The 16,745-nt window shown below is 17.0% G+C and overlaps 4 protein-coding genes across 4 annotated transcripts, besides 13 other annotated features; 3 read left to right on the top strand and 1 right to left on the bottom strand. All coding sequences in view use genetic code 6, as the record gives it.

Annotated features, from left to right (window-relative positions):
• Positions 1-1,604: 1,604 nt before the first annotated feature.
• On the top strand, positions 1,605-1,924 carry IMG5_184420 (hypothetical protein; the record flags this gene model as incomplete). The annotated part of the gene is made up of 1 exon (XM_004027336.1): positions 1,605-1,924. The coding sequence occupies one exon, from the start codon at positions 1,605-1,607 to the stop codon at positions 1,917-1,919; it is 315 nt and encodes a 104-aa protein (XP_004027385.1). The 3' UTR covers positions 1,920-1,924.
• Positions 1,925-1,949: 25 nt separating this feature from the next.
• Positions 1,950-1,990: a microsatellite.
• Positions 1,991-3,606: 1,616 nt separating this feature from the next.
• Positions 3,607-3,646: a microsatellite.
• Positions 3,647-3,753: 107 nt separating this feature from the next.
• IMG5_184430 (hypothetical protein) lies at positions 3,754-4,591 on the bottom strand (the record flags this gene model as incomplete). Its single annotated transcript, XM_004027337.1, has 4 exons — positions 3,754-4,034; positions 4,080-4,403; positions 4,452-4,509; positions 4,570-4,591. The coding sequence occupies 4 exons, from the start codon at positions 4,589-4,591 to the stop codon at positions 3,890-3,892; spliced, it is 549 nt and encodes a 182-aa protein (XP_004027386.1). The 3' UTR covers positions 3,754-3,889.
• Positions 3,797-3,873: a microsatellite.
• A 926-nt stretch (positions 4,592-5,517) lies between the features above and the next one.
• Positions 5,518-5,570: a microsatellite.
• A 644-nt stretch (positions 5,571-6,214) lies between these two features.
• Positions 6,215-6,247: a microsatellite.
• Positions 6,248-9,217: 2,970 nt separating this feature from the next.
• On the top strand, positions 9,218-11,345 carry IMG5_184440 (sodium-hydrogen exchanger nhe1, putative; the record flags this gene model as incomplete). Its single annotated transcript, XM_004027338.1, has 6 exons — positions 9,218-9,434; positions 9,487-9,623; positions 9,665-9,942; positions 10,000-10,175; positions 10,226-10,466; positions 10,507-11,345. The coding sequence occupies 6 exons, from the start codon at positions 9,218-9,220 to the stop codon at positions 11,123-11,125; spliced, it is 1,668 nt and encodes a 555-aa protein (XP_004027387.1). The 3' UTR covers positions 11,126-11,345.
• Positions 11,346-11,669: 324 nt separating this feature from the next.
• IMG5_184450 (hypothetical protein) lies at positions 11,670-13,913 on the top strand (the record flags this gene model as incomplete). The annotated part of the gene is made up of 4 exons (XM_004027339.1): positions 11,670-11,728; positions 11,838-12,397; positions 12,451-12,547; positions 12,594-13,913. The coding sequence occupies 4 exons, from the start codon at positions 11,670-11,672 to the stop codon at positions 13,798-13,800; spliced, it is 1,923 nt and encodes a 640-aa protein (XP_004027388.1). The 3' UTR covers positions 13,801-13,913.
• A 2,007-nt stretch (positions 13,914-15,920) lies between these two features.
• Positions 15,921-16,005: a microsatellite.
• Positions 15,962-16,031: a microsatellite.
• Positions 15,968-16,019: a microsatellite.
• Positions 15,974-16,028: a microsatellite.
• Positions 15,977-16,032: a microsatellite.
• Positions 15,999-16,039: a microsatellite.
• Positions 16,040-16,093: 54 nt separating this feature from the next.
• Positions 16,094-16,197: a microsatellite.
• Positions 16,175-16,294: a microsatellite.
• Positions 16,295-16,745: the final 451 nt, after the last annotated feature.

The raw sequence follows: 16,745 nt of genomic DNA on the forward strand, positions 1-16,745 counted from the left end.
AAATAAACTTTATATAATAGAAAAAATCATTTAATTTTTTATTTATTACTAATATTTTGAGTTGAATTGTATTCTGAAAATGCTCCCGTCTAATTAAACTTGATATCTTAATTTTTATTAAGTTTTTTAATTGTATAAGTACTTTTAGTTTTATTTCTTTAATATTCACCAAAACTAAAATTTCTTTTTTAAAATTATTACAAAAGTTTATCTTTATAAGAAATAAGATTTTTAATATTATCGTTTTATACTTAAATTTTTGATGACGACATTTTGCTATTAGTTGTATTTAAATTAGAATTATTATTTATATAATTTGAAAAATTAGATGTATATTACTCAAAAAGTTTTTTATCTTCAAATAGTATTTTTTATTTATTATTATAAGGCGAATTATAATTAAAATTATTAATTTTTTTATTAGCATTATTATTTTGTAATTAATAATCATTATTTTTAAAGAAATATTATGCTTAGTTAAATTGTCTTTCAACTAATTTTTAATTAGCATAAGAAATATAATTTAGCCTTTAATTTGCCAAAAGCGATTATTAATAAAGTTATAATTTTTCAGTTTTATTTTCTGCTTTAATAATTTTAGGTGTTTCCATATCTTCAAGAACTTATATTTAATTTGCAACTTCTTCGAAAATTTAAGTTTTTAAATTTATATTTATTTTATTAAAATCTTTTTCATCTACTTTTTAAATCTTCTTTTTTACTTTTTAAAAATTAATCTCTTCTTTTTACAATTTTACAGCTTTTATTTCTTCTTATTATTCAATGTTATTAAATATGTTATATTTTTCGATTAGTCCTTCTTATACTTTTGTATTTTTCTTATATTAATTCCTTATTTCTTCCACTTTTTTCGCCAAATAATAATATTTAAAATTATTATGCTTAAAATAAGTTTTATTTTCTAACCTCGTTTGACATTTATTTATATAATCTTTCAAAATTTCTCCTTTTTTAATACTATAAATCTTATCTATCCCATCGAAATACTTTTTCATTACATTTATCATTGTTAAAAAATCTTTTTTTATATTACTTTCATGAAATAAAAGTTATTTTTTTAAAATCTCATCTGACTAGTCTATATCAATTACTTCTTTTACACTTGCATTAAACGTTTTTCCCATATCATATTCAGGACATCCTTATATCCAACCATTTACTTAACTGTGAAAAGCTTTTTAATTTATTCTTAAACTTCTGCATTAAGGGGGACCATCAATAATTCTTGTATTATCTGATTTACAAACATTTTTAGAAGTAAAGTTAAGTGCATCTTTTCTAGAGCTTCCATTAGAGCGCAATTATAAGTAACAAATAGCCTTTTTTTGGTCATTTTTAGTTATTCCAACTGATTTTTGAAAACGACTACATGGTTGAATTATTTAGGATTCTAAATTTTAATTTTTATTAATTTAATTTATATTCATAATATTTTTTTATTTTATAAAAATATTTAATATATATTTTTTTTATTCGCATAATATATTTATTTATAAATATTTTACATAATTTATTTTCAATAAAAAGTTATTTTATTTTTAAAATTAAAAAGAAAAAAAAATATATATATTAATCAAAAAATAATGAGTGAAGTTGAAGAAACACTATAAAGAATAAATACACATAAATCAGTTTAAGGAATAGTTATTGTTAATAGTGAAGGAAGCATAATTAGAAGCACTTATTAAGGTGATTAAAAGGCTTTAGGAGAAAAAATTGCAATTAATATTCCATAATTAGCTGCAAAAGCACGTTCAACTGTTCGTGATTTGGATGAAAATAATGATCTTGTATTTCTAAGAATAAAATCAAAAAATAACGAAATTATGGTCGCACCTGATAAAGATTTCATTTTGATTGTTGTTTAGGCAAAAAACGACTAAAAAGACTAGCCATGAAAATAATTATGAATGCATATATCATTTTTTTATTTTATTTATTAAAACATATTTTATATATAAAAGACATAAGATTATATATTTTTAAGCTATTTATAATTTTTTTTAAAAAATAATGATTTTTACATGTTTTATATATTATTTATAAATTTAAAATAATATTATAAATATAAAAAATTTTACTTCATTTTTATAAGAATTTAATATAGAATCCTTTTTTAATAAAATCAAATAATTTTTTTAAAAAATATTTTTAAAAATAAGAAAATAATAAATAAAATAATCACAGTTGGATCTTTGTTTAAACTCGGTAAAATTATTTTTTATTATTATAGTAAATTAATCATATATATCTCAATTATATTAGATAATATTTTTTAAACATAAATATTTAGATTCATTATTTATTGCAATTTATAAAACTCTATTTTGATTTTCATTTAAAAAAAGATGGCAATATTCCAATTGTTTATTTGACAAGTTCAGTATAAAATTACAAAATAATTTCCAAGTTTCTTCTTTAAAAACTATGGAATGCTTAATTTTTAATCCAAAAATTTATAATTAATCCATATCATTTAAATTTTTGAAAATATAGACTAAATGATCATCAATAGATTCTTTTAACCTAATAAAAAAATAAAATTGATTTAAGTATTTTATAAACTAAAGCTAAAAAATTTACTTTGGAAAAGTAAAAATTGTTTTTTTCAAAACAAAATTTTTATTAATAAAGATACAAATATCTTGAATTTAACTTTTGCTTATTTTATTAGGCAAATCAATCCACAGATTTACATAATCTTATTATTAAGAAATCATTCTTAAATCTTACATTATTTAATCAAAGCTTTAAGGTTATAATCGTATTTTTTTATTGTTTTAACTTTTAGGTATAACACCAGATTATACATTAAAATAATTATGTGTTTTTTATTTACTTAAAAGTAGCAGATTATTAAATTCTTAAGAGTATTATTTCGGTTCTAAATGGACAATTTTTTAAAGAATTTATTGTTTCAATTATTCATTAATATCTTACAAGTATTTATTTAGATTGTTTTAGATATTATTGAATTTTTCTTACAATTCTTCATACTAAGTAAATATAATTTATTTTATTTAATATTTTTCATCTAAAACAATTTTATTCTTGTCTAAAAACTATTTTAATTACTATTTTTTATGTAAAAATTTAGTAATTCCATTCTCTATATCTTAATATTATTTTTCGAAATCACTTTTTATTATAGAATGTAAAGAATCTAATTATTTATTTAGATTTTCTAAATTTTCATTTACTTGTTATTTAAATACAGAAATTTGGTTTTTTGTAACCTAAACATTATCCTTTTTTTATTATATTTTTTAAATATAAATATATATAAATAAATTTAATGAGAATATATTATTAATTATTTGGATTATTTTCTAATATTTTTTATTTTTACTTCTAATTTAATTAGTTGTTTTTTCATTTCTAATTAAAACCTTAGGCTATCTTATTCTTTAGAAATATATTATTCGAATTCTAAAAAAGGTAGAATTATATGGGTCATATGCTTTTCACGAATACATAAATTACAAAGTAACTCTTTATCTTCCATACAGTCATTTTAAAAGCAAAAACTTTAAAGTTATTAATTTTAATGTTTGGAACAAATCATAATTATATTTTTTTTAATTCAAAATTTTTATTAAAAAAAAATATTTAGTAAAAAATAATAATAATATTCTAGCTAATATAATGGTAAAAAATATGTAAAATGAAAATTAATATTTATAATTTAATATGTAAATATATATATTATAAATTAAAGGGATAAATAAAATTATTTATAAAGTTTAAATAAAAAATTTTATACTTTAAAAACATGAAAATAAATAAAAAATATATTTTTTTAAAAACATTAAATTAATTATTTATTTAAAAAAACAAATAAATATATTTTTTCTGAAAATTCCATTTCTCAATCTTTTTTCTTTTTCAAAGCTTTTCTTTTAGTTCTTCCTTCACGACCACCTCCGAAAGGAGAAGTAGAAGTAAAACTGATAAGCTTTTCAGAGTCAGTTCTAACCATAAATGAGGGTACATTTACAAGATTTTTTCCGACTCTTTAAAAAAATAAAATAAATTAAAATATTATATAAATAACTAACCTAATGTGTCTTTATCTAATCATAACACGGGCATGATGGATGGAACGTGCCAAACTTTTTCTAAAAATAATAGTTTAAAGTCTTCTTTCCATTAATTTGTGTAATGTTAAACCCAAAACATAATCCAACTTTTTTTCGTTTTCAGAAAGTAAACCATATTTAATCATTCTTCTTAATAAGGCAGAACCTTCGAAAAGTCTACGGGGATCCTTTGGTTCTAAAGTCAATAATTCTCTTGCTGCTTTTCTGAATTTAGCTAATACCATTTATACTCTCCACACTTCTCTTTTGTTTTTTAAACCGAATGTACCTACGACTTTTAATCTTTTGTTTTATAATTTTTTTTATTTTATTTATAATTTTTATTTTTACTCATTATCAATTCTTTCCTTTTCGTAAGGTCTTCTTGGTGTTGAGTAACTCTTTGAACCTTTTTTTATTTTTTTTATTTAATTAAATCATATTTTTTTATATTATTTTTTTTTTCTACAATTCTTATAGTTTTTTCCCATTTTATTTTTTTTTTTTTTTTTTTTTTTCTTTAATTATATTTTTAATTTGTATTTTTTTGTATTTTGCTTCTTTTTATTTTTATTATTTTCTTTTGATTTTATTTTAGATATTTTTATTCTTTGTTAATTTTCTCCTTATAAAATAATAAAATATGTTGTTTTTATTAATATAAATTTACATTAGATTTTTTTATAATTATTTTTTTATTAAGAAAACAATTTTTTTATTTTCTTGCAATTAAAGTTAATATAAAATAAAAAGTTTAGATCAAATGCAACTAAAAGTTTATATTATTATTTTATGAAATATTTATTTCAAGAAATAAATTATATTTGTAAAAATAAAATCTCTATTATTAGATTATGATAAAAAAAAATTATATATAATTTATATAATAAATTAATTTTTACTTTAAACTAAATTATAAACCTGTAAAACCTCAAAATGATAACATAATTAAAATTTATTTTATATTTTTAAATTTAAAATATAGTTTGAGATAAACATTTAGAATAAATAAGTCTATAAATATCATATATAAGTATAAATAAAGTATTAAAAAAAAATCAAAATATTTGGCACTTTATATTTAATTTAAATAAAAAAGCATAAATATATTAATAGTAATTTAATAATTTCTATAATAGTTAATATTTTTTTTATTGTTTTATAAAGTTCTAAAGTAACCTACAATACTTATAATATAATTAATATATTAAGTATGTAGTTTATCTATAAATTTTTAAAAAATAAATTTTGTTATTATTATTTAATATAATTATATCATATAAAACTTTAATTGTGTAATAAGTGTGTATTAGTGAATTAAATGTAAAAACTTTAGAAATAATTATTGTCTTATTTTTTACTTTTAATTATTATTTATGTTCTATATAGTATAGTGTAGATAATAAATAATTAACTTTTTTATTTTATTTTAATTTTCTTTTTTATTTTAATTTTTTTAATTTTTAATTTATAAATTAATTGATTTATATTTTCCATTAAATTTACAAAATGTATATTATGTAAAAAGTAAAAATTCTTTTTTTAATGCTTAAATTTTTAAATGAAAAAAAATAATTATTTTATTTTTATATTATTTAATTATATATAGAAAGTAATATCTAGTTAATATATTTTAGAAATATTTAATTAAAATATAAAATACTATTTTTATTTATAGGTTTTATATATATTTTCATATTATATTAATCCATATTTTTACATAATACATTTTATTTGAAATACATATTACATTTTCTTTTTTTTCATTTATTTATATTTTATTATTTATTATTGCTATTTTATTATTCAAATTAAAATTTATTTTTAATGTTTTTACTTTTACTATTAATTATATATTCTTAATTAAATTAACTTTTAAAAGATTGTAAGGGGAAAAACTCGCACTAAAATTCGCTTGTAGCTTTATTTTTTTATAAGACTATAAAAAACATCATTCATTTCAAATAACTTCATTGATATTCTTTTATTTATTATTTATGTAATTGTTTCTTCATTTTAATTAGAATTATTATAAATTAAAATGACCAAAGTTTATTAAATGCTTGACGGTTTACCTTAACTTTTTAATTTTTTCGTCTTAGTATTTTTTAATCTTTTTTTTATTGATTTTTTTATTTATTATTTTTACCTAAAAAATATATTTTTTATTATTGTTATTCAAAAATTAATCCAATATTATTTTAGGAAGAAAAATTTTCATTAGTTTTCTTATTTACATATTTTTACTTTATCTATTTATATATTACTTTTTATTACATAATTCGATTATTTTTAACCATTATTTTACTTTTGAAATAAATTATTATACCTTTAATTCTTTTTAAAAAAATGAATAAATTTATTTTTATTATTTAGTATTTTTTTTTTCTATATTGAAACATTTATTTTAAACCATTTAATATTTATATATTTATTAGAAAATCCTTGTATACTTTATATTTAAATTAAAGAGAATTTAATTTATTTGAAATTTAACTGAATATAAACTAAATTTCTTTTTTATATTACTTATTCAATTTTTTTTTTCTGTAAAAAAAAATCAATTGGAAATTAAAAAACAAGGCTGAAAAAAATTGCCTTTTTATTGCTGTTTTTGGGCTTTTTAAAAAATTAATTATAGAAAAAATAAATTTTTTTAAAGTAATTAATTTATTATTTGATAAAGGATAATAATAAGTTTATTTATTGAAAAAAATTAAAAAAATAAAATAGTATTTTTAAATTTATTATATTACAAAAAAACAAAATCAAATTAATTATTTAAAGAATCAATAAATATTTTATAGACTAATTAAGTGCTTTTTTTGATTAAAGTTATAACTTTAATTATCTTCTAATTTAATATTTGCTTAATTAATTTTCCCAAAAATTCCTTTAAAATTAGTTTATATCAAACCCTAATGTTTATTTTAAATGGAAGTTCCAGTATAAAAAAGATTTTAAGAAGACTTAATTAATTCTTTATTTTTTTAAAGAGGAAAATGTTAAATTACTATTTATTAACTTTTCTAATTATCCATTTATTTTTTTGTATTAGAAAGTTTATTTTAAATACCAAAAAGTTTATATTATTCTTCTTTCAATAAGTTATATTAGTTACTTAATTTTTTTTATTAATCGTGAATTTGGAATTCTTTTTAAATTAAATCATGTTAAAATTAATATTTATCACTTCTTTTTTCATTTTATAAAGTTTATTTTTTTTCACTATTTCCTTCTTACAGTTTTTATAAAATTTCTTCTGCTTTTTATTTATTAATTATTTATTATTACAAAAATTAAATTTCTTCTTTTTTTATTTAAAAAAAACTTATTTTTACTAATTTTTTATAAAAAAGAGTTAATTTTTTTCTAAAAATATATTTTTTTCTTAATCTAATTTCTATATTTTATCCTCTAAATCTTAATATTTATCATAAAATTAGCATTTTAATAAAATAGCTTCTTTTTATAAATTTTCCTTTTCATTTTCAAAAAAAGTTTTTTATTTAAGCAATTCTACTTTATTGTTTTCATAAAATAACTTCATATTTTATTATAATTCATGTATTCTATTATATTCACTTTTTAAATTTTCCTTTTCAATTTTTACATTTTCTTAAAAAGCAATTTCCTTAAAAGCCAGATTTTCTTTAGTTTTTTCAATAAGAATTTTTTCATTTTGTAATTTTTTTATTTAATTTAATATTTCTTATTTTTTATATGAATTTTTTTAACTTTAAATATCCACTTCTTTTTCTTTTTCTTCTTCTTTCTTTAAATTTTATTTTTATGTTTCAATTCTCTTTACAAAATCTAATACTTTCTAGTTATTTCCTTACAAAGTATTCATTTAATCTATAATTTCTCTTTGTTTTTTAATTCTTCTTAAAGTGCTTCTAGTTCTTTTTTATGCTAAAGACTTCTTTTTTCCATTTACTTTTCAAATTATTATTTTTCTTCTTCTAGTTCTTATTAAAAATTTTCTTTAAGACTTTCTTACTGTTTTTTTAACACGACCTAAGTCTATTCAAATAATTTCAAGTTTCTTTCTTTTTCAAATTCAACCTATCTTTCATAATTTTTTTATAAAATCTCCTATTATAATTTGAAATTAGTTTCCATTTTTTATTTTGTTTCTTCTATATTTTTAAAATTAAAAACTTAAATTTCTTAATTAGGTTTATTTATTGGACTAGCATCAAAGTTAAGCTCCATAGGCAAAATATAATTATTACTCTACTTTATATATTTACTATCCAAATTTTCTTCTAATAGTACTATATTTGTATCTTCCTTATCACCACTATATGAGTTTTCTTTAAAAATACTATTATAATTACTTTAATGATGGTCTTTAAAAATGCTATTATTATGAGTTTCTCTTTTTTTTGGTTCACTTAATATGCTTCGGTTAGTTTACTTTTATTAATTTTTTAAATATTGATTATTTGCTTCGGGCATAAAATCTGTATTTTCTAACTTATTTTATTGAATTGAGTTTTTCTATGACTTTTAATCTTAAAGGTCAACCTTTTTATTATTTATTTTATTAATTCTTTTTTTTTTTTACTTATGAACGAATTCTTGTTGGTAAATGTATTTCATCTTTAACTTTTTATGATAATTTAAAAACAGAATCAGTTTCTTCATTGTTTTTGGAAATATTTTATTATTAAGTGTTTTTATTTGATACAGTTTTCTTTTTGTTATTTATATCATTTAGAATTGAATCGAAAAAATCATCTGTCTAATCAGCTTTTAAACGCTAATTACTTTGTACAGGATAAGTTTCTTAAAGTTAAACATTTTAAACAGGCCTTCGTGGTTTATTATGTTTATTATCAAATGAGTTTAATATATTTTCAAATTCTAAATCCATTATTTATAACTAAAAGTTTTATTTTTTATAAAAATTAATAATATTTATTTATATTATTTTTAAAGTTATTTTTAATTTTAAAATAATAATACATTTTATATAATAAATATATGTTATTAGAATCAATTTTAAATTAATATAAATAAATATAATAATATAATATATTTTCTATAAAAATATTAAAATTTATTTATAACTAAATAATAGGAATACTTAAATATAAAAATGTAAAAACATGAAATAGTTAATTATATTTAAAAACGAGAATAAATGTTTTTTTTAAAAAAAACAAATATATTTAAAAAAGGAAACAAAAGATATATCTGCCTGTATATTATTTATGCTTTTCTTGCTTGTAATAAACGAATTAATTTAGCATAAATTAAATTATATGAAAAACAAAATAACTTTTTTTTAGTTTTTATAGCCTTAAACTTTAACTACATTATTAGGTTTTTTTGTTTAAAAAAATAAAGATTTTATTCAAAAAAAATATATAAAAAGGAATATTTTCTGGACTTTTGTTAAATTAAATTAACATATTTGATATCATAACCATTATTAAATAAGGATTCTCATAATTTTTTCTTATAATTTTATTGCCACCTATGATATACGAATAAGCAATAAATATAGAAAAGGTATATATAAAAAAATTTAAATTAATATAAACATTAAAAAGTCACATTTTTTCAAAAATATTGGAAGTATCTTCACTTATGCAATACTAGGAACTATTATATCCACTATGACAGTATTTATATTTATGTAATTAACTACTTTCCTAGGCTTATCAAGCTTTAGTATGTCAGAAAATTTAGCCTTTGGATCATTAATAAGTGCAACTAATCCTTCATAAATATTATATGTTTTAAGAATTTCTAATATAGATAAGGATTTAATATCGATAATATATGGAGAGTCTATATTAAATGATGCCGTTTCTATAATATTATATAAGTAAAAAAAATATTTTTTATAAATAAATTATAATTTATTTATTATCTTTTATAAAAGTACAACATTAGAAATGAGTAATTTTACAGGAAAAGGAATTCTTTATAAAAGTGTTTATAATTTTCTTAGAGTTTTTTTCGGATCTATTTTTGTTGGTTGTATAATTGGGATTTTTAGTGCTTTTGTAAAATATATAATTTACATATTTTTAAAATTATAAATATTTATATTTTTAAGTTTTTGAAATATAAGGATAAATAAAACAAAAATGTATAAAATAACCAAGAAATGACAATTTTATTAATTGTTCCTTGGTTCAGTTATTTGGTTGCTCAAGGACTTAAAATGTCTGGAATTGTGAGCATTTTATTTTGTGGAATTACAATGGCAAAATATACACTTCCTAATGTTTCTTAAGCAGGATAAAAAATAAATTAATAAATTTATAGTAATTTGTCATATCATTTTTCTAATATTGTTTTTATATTTATTGGCATTGGATTTGTTTGCTTTGATTTGGCTTGGAAGTATTTTTTACTCATATTTTTTTTATTTATTAAAATAAAGATAAACAGGAATATTTTTAATTGCTTTTGTTTTGTTAATAACTAATTTAGCTAGATTTTTCGATGTTTAAATTGTTTCTTAAATGCTTGATAAACATAGAAAAAATAAAATTGATAAAGCTTTTAAACTTATTTTATGGTTTTCAGGATTTAAAGGATCAACTTCTTATGCTTTATCAATGAAATCTAATGAAAATTTCCTTGAAAATAATAATGGAAGAATTATGTTGACAATTACTTTATTTTATTGCATCTTAAATGTATTTTTTTTATTTTTTATTTTTTTATTTAATAATTTATAGATTTTTATTCATGCTTCATTTTTGATAACTATTATAGAAAAATAAAAAACATAGTTTTTTTTTTTATAAAAAAAAAAAAATATTTTATTTTATTTTTAATATCTAAAAAGTATTTCCTAAAAAAATAATAAAGATGAAGACTTTTAACTAAATAATTATAATTAATAAAGAAAAGGTATTTTCAATAGATTAAAGATCGTTTTTACATTGTTTGATAAAAATTTTTTGCAAAAAATATTATATGAGTATTTTTATTAATTAATATTATAATTGTATGAAATAATTATATAATATTTTTATTTTTTAAAGATAGGATGATTATATTAAGCAAACTAAGATGTAAATAGAATAAAAAGATAAACCGAGTAATATTGAAATAAAATCTTATAATAATACTGAAAAGCTAATATAATAACCCAAAAATAATGATATATATGATAATATGGATTAATCAGAAATAAAATCAGATATTAATAAATAGCCTTCATAAATTAATTTAGAAAATATTCCTTAAAATATAGAAAATATTAATATAAAAGATAATTTAGTTAAATAAGATTGACAACACAAAGTTCAATTAAACATAAATATTGATTTATTATAAGCACTATAAAAAAAATGCTTTTAATATATTAATATTTTTTTTTTTTTTGAAAAATAAAACATATTTAAAACAATCAAAATAATAAATATTAATTTTTTAATATTGTAAATATAAAAATACAAATTTATTAATAAAGATATATTTATTTATTTAATATTATTTGCATTATGTGTTACATCATCATAAGATAAATTATAAAATATTTGAAAAAAGATAAATCTTATTAGAAAAAAATAAAAAAAAAATAACATACTAAAAATGGCTATGCGTGATATTTTTACAGGAGGAGCTTGTAATGTAAACGGAGACTCTTCTATGTAAAGGAATTATAATCCATTTAATAAATTTATGGATAATTTAATAATGGGAAAAGCCTAAAATCAGTAAAAAATAATTAAATTAATTAATTATCAAATAATAAAAAAGAGAAAAGCTTTAAGGTTTTATGATAGGTGATTAAAATGGAGAATTAGTTTAAAATGCTTTATTGGAAAGGTAAAGAATGTAAATAATGGAGGATTAATTTTAAAAACTTCAAACAGATTTTTCTTCATAACATACATTAGAATAAAGCTATTTATAAGAATAACAAAGAGCAGAAATACATGAATAAATGATGAATGCAGAATTTGAGCATTAAAAGAATTTAGAAATGTAACATAGAATGTAAATATAATAAAATTATGAATAATAAATGATAAATTAATAATAATAATACGAAGCTGAATAATTTGCACGTTAAATGATAATGGAATAATAATATTAAAAAACAGAAAAATAATAAGAGTAATCCTTAAATGAAGATTAAATTGTTAAGGATAACGCAAATTAAATGTTTGTCAAAATGGCTGCTGATGATTCTCCAAGATTTAAAAATTCTAAATTTCTTAGTTTCTTGAACCAATTAAGAACTGGAGAATTAAAAATTTAAGGCGATTAATTAATTCAAGGAGTACCTGATTAAAAACCTTAAGATTTAGATAAACGTATTTATTTATATATTATATATTTAGTATATTAATTTTTCTTAAAAATAAAGTTTTTGAAAATGCTTGGGGTTAGGCAAATTAGGAAGAATAAAAATATTAACAAGAAAATAAATTACCTGATTTAGATGAGTTTTGGGCATAGAAAATGTAAAGAAATTCTATATATATTTATACAATTAATTATATAAAAAAGAAATGAATATGAAAAGGAAAGAGAAGATGAAGATTAATTTACCAAAAGGCTCGAATAAGAATATTAAGATGTACTTAAATATATGAATGAGTAAGGAAATTATGATTAAATATCAGATGCTTGGTAAAAAGCATCGGATTTATAAGAACAATAATTATATAAAGATGCAAGTGATCATTATTAATTTTAAGCAAACAATCAATATTTAGATCATGTAAATCCGATGCATTTAGCATTAGAATTTATGGCGAACGGTAAGCCGTTTGATGCAATATTAGCCTTAGAGGCTCATATATAAAAATCAGACAAAAACCAAAACAACTCAAATGCATGGAGAATAATGGGAAGACTTCATCAAGAAAACGATAACGATTAAAAAGCAGTTGCTTGTCTTTTAAATGCCTTAAAAACTGACAATAATAATCCTGATGTATTTTTAGCTTTAGGTGTTTCTTGTACTAATATATTAGATGAAGTTAAAGCTATGAACTTTTTAAAATAATGGTATATTATTTCTCCTTTGTAACAAGACTTGCCAATTTCGGATAATATTATTCCTTAAAAAAATAAAGAATATGATGATTATACTATTGAAGAAATTAAGGCTATGAATTTTAACATGCTCTAGGCCTTTGAAAAGGCTTCTGCTATGCATCCCGAAAATGCAGATTTACATGTTTCTTTAGCTGTTTTATAATATATTGCAAGAAACTATGAACTCTCAGTTCTTTCTTTTAAAAATGTTCTTTAGATTGATCCTAATAACTACTCTTTATGGAACAAATTAGGAGCTACTCTTGCTTAATTAGGTAGAGCTGATGAAGCTATTGAAGCTTACCATAGAGCACTCGAACTAAAACCTAATTATGTAAGAGTTTGGGTTAATTTAGGAATCGCTCATGCTTATAAAGGAGATTATGTAGAAGCAGCTAGATTATATTTAAATGCACTTTCATTTAATCCAGAAGCGAAGCATTTATGGAGCTATTTATAAACCTGCTTTATGTGTATGTAAAGGTTTGATTTGGTAGGAAAAATTTAAAATAATAATCCATTAGAATTTTAGGATGAATTTGAAATTTTAAAATTAGAAGAATTACCAATGCCAGAAGTTGATTATGCTTATTCAAATTCTAAGTATTTATTAATGGATTAATAAGCATAAAATTGGGCGGGTGAATTTTAACAAGAATTCGAATAAAATTGATATTTTTTTGTTAAAAAATATATAATATAATAAAATTGAATTTGTTTTGATATAATTTCTTTTTTTCTGTTAATTTTTATTTTAATTTATAATTAAATTCAAAGCAATATATACATTATAATTAAAAAAATGAATAATAATAATATTCCTTTATATTAAAAGTTATGCACTAGGTGCTTAAGTGGATTTCCTTGTACTCTACTATGTTTGAATCCAGGATGTAATTATGAATATATGACAATAATATGCAAAAAGTGTCATGAATAAACTCATAAATAAATAATTGGATTTAACCCAGAAATTTCTTTAGTAGATTTTATATAGAATTATAAGTTTGCAATAAAAATTTAAGACGAAAAGGAATCTGAGAATCCGTCCTCAGATAAAAGTACATATTTTGCCTTAAACATAATAAATAATACTTTAAATTAGATAGATAAATTAATTAATATTCTTTTTAACTTAAAATGTGAGACTATTTTATATTAAGATTAACTTAAATTACCTACTTAGATTGCTGATTAAATCATAAACGATATTATTGTGACTAATAAATATGAAAATATCAATGCACTGTTGAAATAGTTATTAAAATTAGGAAAATATCAATAAAAAAGCGTTATTTGGAATGAAGATAATTAAGAAAATATAATAAAAGAAAAACTAGAACCTTTAGAATTTAAAATACAAAGCATTTATGATATTGCTTAAAAAGAAAATAGCTAATATTTAATAGAGGAATAATAAAAAAATGAATAAATAAAAGATCTACAAAAAATAATAATTGAAAATAGAAAAATTGCATGTAAAAATAAAATAAACGAATATTTATTTAAAGAAAATATTTGTTTTGAATATGAAAACTTTGAAGATATTAATATCCTTATCAAAGAAAACAAATGGTGGCAAGAAACAAAAGCTTAAAAAAAAATAGATAATAATAATTACCTTAATTTTGAGGGGGTTAAACAAATTAATAAGATTTTAAACAAGAAAAAGGAAAATAATTAAGCATTTGATATTTACAATTATTGGATTAAAGAAAAAAATATTGTTTAACAATTATAATAAGATTTTAGAATTGAATGAAATATTAATAAAAAATAAATATCATTTATATTTTTTTATATATTTAACAAAAACTAATGCTATTATTTAAGAATTTTAAAAACCAAAAAATTTACTATTATTTTTTTCAAAGTTTTTAAATATCAAATTAAAATTAAGTTCCACATATTTATTATTATATTCTATAACTAATATAAAATTTTACAACATTTCTTTAAGTACAAAATAAAAAATTCAAAAAAAAAAAAGTTAAAATTTAAGAAATTAGAATTTTACAATATTATTATAGTAATATTTTAATTTAATAATTTATAATATAATGTAAATTCTTTATTAATAAAGAAATAATAAATAAAAAAATTAAAATTAATTAAAAAAATCTTATATCTTTAAAAGTTATTAATCTATAATATATTCATCTTCATCATTTTATAATTACAATTATAAATATAAATATGTCAATTGTATTTATAAAACTATGAATCAAATATTAGTAAATAAATACTTAAAAAGAAAAACTAATAAATTCATCATATTGAAATTAAAAAAGATTTATAAATATATATTTTATTCCTTAATTTTATAATGGAAAAAACATATTATTTTAATAAGAAAAATGATTTATAAAATAAATATAGTTGTAATAATCAAATAATTTTTATTTTTATCTTAAAAGCTAAATTTAAATTTCTAATGTTTATGTTTAGATAAAAAATATAAAAATAAAATAAAAAAAATAGTATAAATATATAAGCGTTAAATTTTATAGATATTAAAATATCTAAAAAATATGACTATATTCAAAATTTGACATTTATAAAGATTAAAATACATATTTAAAATTAAAAATATAATAAAGTATAATGATTAGATTAAAAATAAATTTATTATAAATAATTATAAATATAATTTTTTAATATATATTTTTATATAATTGAATTATAATAATAAAAAAAAACTAGTTAATTAAAAAAAAATTCTAAAATATTATAATAAAAAAGATAAAAATATTATAAAAACATTTAAAAATAAAATAAAAAAAAAATTAAGTAATTTATTTATTTATTTATTTATATATTTATTTATATATATATATATTTATTTATTTTTTTATTTAATTTATATTTTTTTTTTATTATTAAATTTTTTTTAATTTTATTTTAAAATTTTAAAATAATTATTAATTCTTTTTAGTTATTTATTTATTTAATTAAAACTAAAATCAATATATATATATATATATATATATATATAAATATATACATAAAATTATATATATATTTATTTATTTATATATATTTATATATATATATTTTTTTATATATATATTCATTTTTATTTTTTTCATATTTTTAATTTATTTTATTTTATTTAATATAATATTTTATAATATTATATAATATATTTTTTTTTATTATATTTTATACTAATCAACTTAATAAAATTTTATTATATTTTTTATTTATGTTTTTACTTTGATAATACATATTTAACTAATATTATTATTATTGATTTTATTATATATATTAATTTTTATTTTGCATTGCATTTTTTTTTTTATAATATTTATGTTTTACTATATAAAATATTCTTTTTATTAATTAAATTTATTTTTATATTCTTATTATTTTTTTTTAAAAAAATTATGTATTTTATATATATTTATCTTTTTTTATGCCTTAAATATAAATTGCTTTTTTGTACTATGATCCTTATTTTTTTGTATGCTTCTTTATATTTAAGGCCTAAAATTTGACTTAAATTGGTGGCTTTAATGCGATAAGATTAGCTTTAAAACATTTAAAAAATTTTTACTTATATTTTATTTTATTTAAACAAAATAAAATACTAATATTTTAATATGAATTTATTTAATA

This window comes from Ichthyophthirius multifiliis (assembly GCF_000220395.1).
Source record: "Ichthyophthirius multifiliis unplaced genomic scaffold scaff_1120509251336, whole genome shotgun sequence".
NCBI lineage: Eukaryota > Ciliophora > Oligohymenophorea > Hymenostomatida > Ichthyophthirius > Ichthyophthirius multifiliis.